This window comes from Heptranchias perlo, chromosome 16 (assembly GCF_035084215.1).
Source record: "Heptranchias perlo isolate sHepPer1 chromosome 16, sHepPer1.hap1, whole genome shotgun sequence".
Lineage (NCBI taxonomy): Eukaryota > Metazoa > Chordata > Chondrichthyes > Hexanchiformes > Hexanchidae > Heptranchias > Heptranchias perlo.
In genome coordinates, this window is record NC_090340.1 from 26,372,530 (window position 1) to 26,376,420 (window position 3,891).

The window sequence follows — 3,891 nt, forward strand, 5'->3', positions numbered from 1 at the left end:
TTTGTTGGTATGTGGGTGATAGGGGGGTATAGTGCGTGGTCCAGTTGGTAGGAGATGCCACTTGACATTTGACCTCACTCACCTTGACCACTCATGTCAAAGCATTGAACTTCTTCCTGCACTGCATCCATGTTTGTGATGCTATGCGCCTAGCATTGACTTCGTCCCTTGCTGCCTTCCACTGCCTTTTGGGTATATGTCTGGAGGGCCTCTTGCCTCCGCCCCCCCCCCATGGATATCTGTCCACTAAGGTCTCTAGTGCATCACAGCCCTGGTACCAACTCAAATCGGCAGATTGGTGCGGTCTGGCATACAGATTGGAGGTTGTGGGATTTAGTAGTGTGCAACCTTTATTCAATGTTTTAACATAACTCATCAGTGTGTAAACATAGGTATGGGACCTGCATCTGTGTTTTACGTGTGCGATGTCTGATCTCAGTTCAGACTCCGTGCAGACAGTAGACTGTTATTTTCAGTGAATAACAGGTACCAGCTACCTTTAAGAGATTTCTAAGAAACAACCTCCCTTTAAGAGATTGCACTCCCCCTGCTGGTGGAAAGTGAGAATTGCATTGAATCAATGTGCAAGGCCTGGAATGGAATGCTGATTGCAGATGAGTCCTTGGGCCAGCCAAAATTCTTGTCCTGCCTGTGCAGGGGTCATTGGGTGCAGGGTAATAGTGTATCACACTACCATACCCATAAACGGTCTTTAACCAATTCTTCCCCCTACATTTCTTCTATTTTTGATTGAGAGAAAAGTCAAGCCCATGATTTCAGCAAATGGGATTAGTTTCTTCAAAGCTTATGAGTCTGGGTGTCAGTCTTGGCTCAGTGGTAGTCTTCACATCCTTCCCATATTGGAGCCCCACTCCAGAGGCGTGAGTACATAATCTAGGCTGACACTCCCAGTACAGCACTGAGGGAGAGCTGCACTGTCGGAGGTGCTATTTTTCGGATGAGACATTAAACCAAGACGCATCTGCCCTCTCAGGTGTATGTAAAACATCCCAAGGCACCGTTCGAAGAAGAATATAAGAGTTCTCCCGGTATCCTGGTCAAAGCTTATCCATCGTCAACACCAAAAAACGAAGATCTGGTTGCTTATTTCACTGCTGTTTGTGGGACCTTGCTGTGCACAAATTGGCCGCCGCCTTTCCTACATTACAATAGTGACTACATTTCAAAAGTACTTAATTGGCTGTGAAACGCTTTGGGATGTCATGAAAGGTACTATATAAATGCAAGTTCTTTCTTTCATGTTTTCATTTCCTAATTCTAATGAAGTATTGGTCTCTTCGCCAAAGGCACTTCCTTTAGAGGCTGACCAAACAATTTACAAATTAGCAGTACTTCAGTTAAAGGATGTTAACAGCGGAGAGATCACAAGAGCTTAACTGAGAGGTGCTATATTAGATAAATTTCTCTTGCTTTGTTTCTTGAGAAAACAATCTTCTGCTTGAAGCTAACTGTACAAAGTAACAGGACTAAATGATCCAAATGATGCTCACCAATACAAGTGTGGATCAGAATCGGACCCTTCATACTTCTACCCCAGTGGTAAATGCGGTGGCCTGTGTTGTTCTTGGTCTGGCATGTCTTGTTGGAGTACCGGGGAACTTGATCGTGATCTGGACTATTCTTTGTAACATTAAGCAACGATCTCCCACCATTGTGGTCATTTTAAACCTGGCTGTGGCAGATTTTGTGGTCCTCGTCACTTTGCCATTTTGGATTTACTTTCTCGCTGATGCGTGGGTTTTTGGAATCCCTTTCTGGAAAGTCACAAGTTGCTTAATCTTCTCGTCCATGTACGCCAGTGTGTTCTTCATCACGGTGATGAGTGTTGAGCGCCTGGTGGGCGTGCTCTATCCGTTTACTACTCAGAAATGGTGGAAGAAGGTAACAGTCATTAAAGTAGTCATTGGCATTTGGGTTTCAGCTTTGCTTCTTGCTATACCTGATGTGACACTTGAGATCAAATTGGATGCAAACGGGCGTCCACGTAAAAGGATTTACTCATCCGATCAGCACGAGGTGGGAATTCTTCTGTTGCAAACCATGGTGGGTTTTCTCATTCCCTTTATCACACTGTCTGTCTCTTACAGCTGTGTTTCTAAAAGAATAAAACAAATGACCTTTCGAACTAAAAACAAATCGGGAATGTTGATTGCCAGGGTTGTGATCACCTTCGTCATTTGCTGGCTTCCTTATCACACAGGAAACATCATTAAAACTTCTTCACTGTTGGCAAGGAATTCAAATTCAGAACTCGCAAAGAAATTGGACAAGGTTTACCAAACAATGAACGATGCTGCTGGGGCTCTGGCTTTCATCAGTAGCTGCATTAACCCCATTCTTTATGCATTCGCTGCTCGGAGCTTTAAGAATGGATTTAAAGCTTCAAATCTTGCTAGCGTCTTTGAACAAATGAATAGCAGTTTTAAGGAGAAACGGGATAAAGGAATGAATGACACAGAGCATCGATCCGAATCAATAAATATGCTTTAACTATAAAGACTGCTTAATACATTAATGCAAATTGACCATAAATTATCGCAGAACAACTTTATACGATGCATATTCGAGGAAAGTTTTCTTATCCTACACATATATAGGACTCCCAGCTCTTGTAAAGTCTTGATTCTGTGTAACTTCACTTGAAAAATCATGGAAACATCATGTAATGCTTTGTGCCCCAAGAACAAATAAATACTGTCTGCTTGAAAGTTAGTTTGTAGTTAATTTGCAACAAAAAAAATCTGGCTTCTGAGCTACCTGACTCCCATTGCTCAAAACTGCTAATGGGGGACTAGTTATACTGTACCAGTAGTTGGGGACAGGGTCAGGAGCAGGAGATGATTTCTTTCTCTCTTTCCCTTCTCCAACTCACGGCCTCCAAGAACAATTGTAGGAATCCTCCCATTATTGAACTCAGTAGAAAGTAGGGAATGAGCATGGAACCTTCCTGACCTCTATGGCTCAGAACCACTTCACATGGTGCTTAGGTCACTTGAGCCCCATGGGAGAACCCTCTGACAAAACGGCACCTTTTTCATCTAATCTTACCTTAATCTTAACTCAATCATAAGACAATTTAAAAAAACCCAGCTGCAGTCAGTATCATCTGATACATTTTCATAGGAAGAATAAATGGTAAAACTTTAAATGGAGTGGAGGAATAGATGGAGCGGCTCAGATACATGAATCTTCAAAATGGGAGGACAACTTGATAAAACTATTTTAAAGAAAACCCCACAGAATTCTAGGTTTTATAAATAGGGACTTAAAATACAAAAGCAATGAGTTAATGCTAAACTTATACAAACACTGGTTAGACTGCAGTTGGAATATCGTGTATACTTTAAGAAGGAGGTCAGAGAAGTACAGAAGAAATTTGCTTAAAATGTTAGGGATGAGGAGAGACTAGACAAACTAAAACAAAGAAGGTCACGAGGAGTTCAAATTTGAGAGATTTTGATAAAGTAAATTAGGGAAAACTATTTCCACTGGTCAGTGAGTCAGTAACGAGAGGGTACGAATTTAAGATCATTACCAAAAGAACAAAGGAAATGGTTATGAGAATTTTTTTAAGGCAGAAGGCTGTTAGGACATGTAGAGGGTTAAATTGGATAATCCCTGAAAACGGGCACGGGGAGTGTGGTATGTGATTAACCTGCGGTTCATGAACGGACACCGTGCAACAATCGCCAGACAGGAGGGTTCCCTCCCAGTCGGGGAACACTTCAGCAGTCAGGGACATTCAGCCACCGACCTTCGGGTAAGCGTACTCCAAGGCGGCCTTCGAGACACACGACAACGCAAAATTGTCGAGCAGAAATTGATAGCCAAGTTCCGCACCCATGAGGACGGCCTCAACTGGGATCTTGG

The 3,891-nt window shown here is 42.6% G+C and overlaps 1 protein-coding gene across 1 annotated transcript; it reads left to right on the plus strand.

The window, feature by feature from the left end:
* Positions 1-1,380: 1,380 nt before the first annotated feature.
* LOC137333297 (leukotriene B4 receptor 1-like) lies at positions 1,381-2,704 on the plus strand. Its single transcript, XM_067997460.1, has one exon. The coding sequence runs from the start codon at positions 1,492-1,494 to the stop codon at positions 2,509-2,511; it is 1,020 nt and encodes a 339-aa protein (XP_067853561.1). The 5' UTR covers positions 1,381-1,491; the 3' UTR covers positions 2,512-2,704.
* Positions 2,705-3,891: the final 1,187 nt, after the last annotated feature.

What these genes read in the sequence shown, in the direction of transcription:
- LOC137333297 (XM_067997460.1), top strand. Translation starts at nt 1,492, where the DNA reads ATGATCCAAATGATGCTCACCAATACAAGTGTGGATCAGAATCGGACC.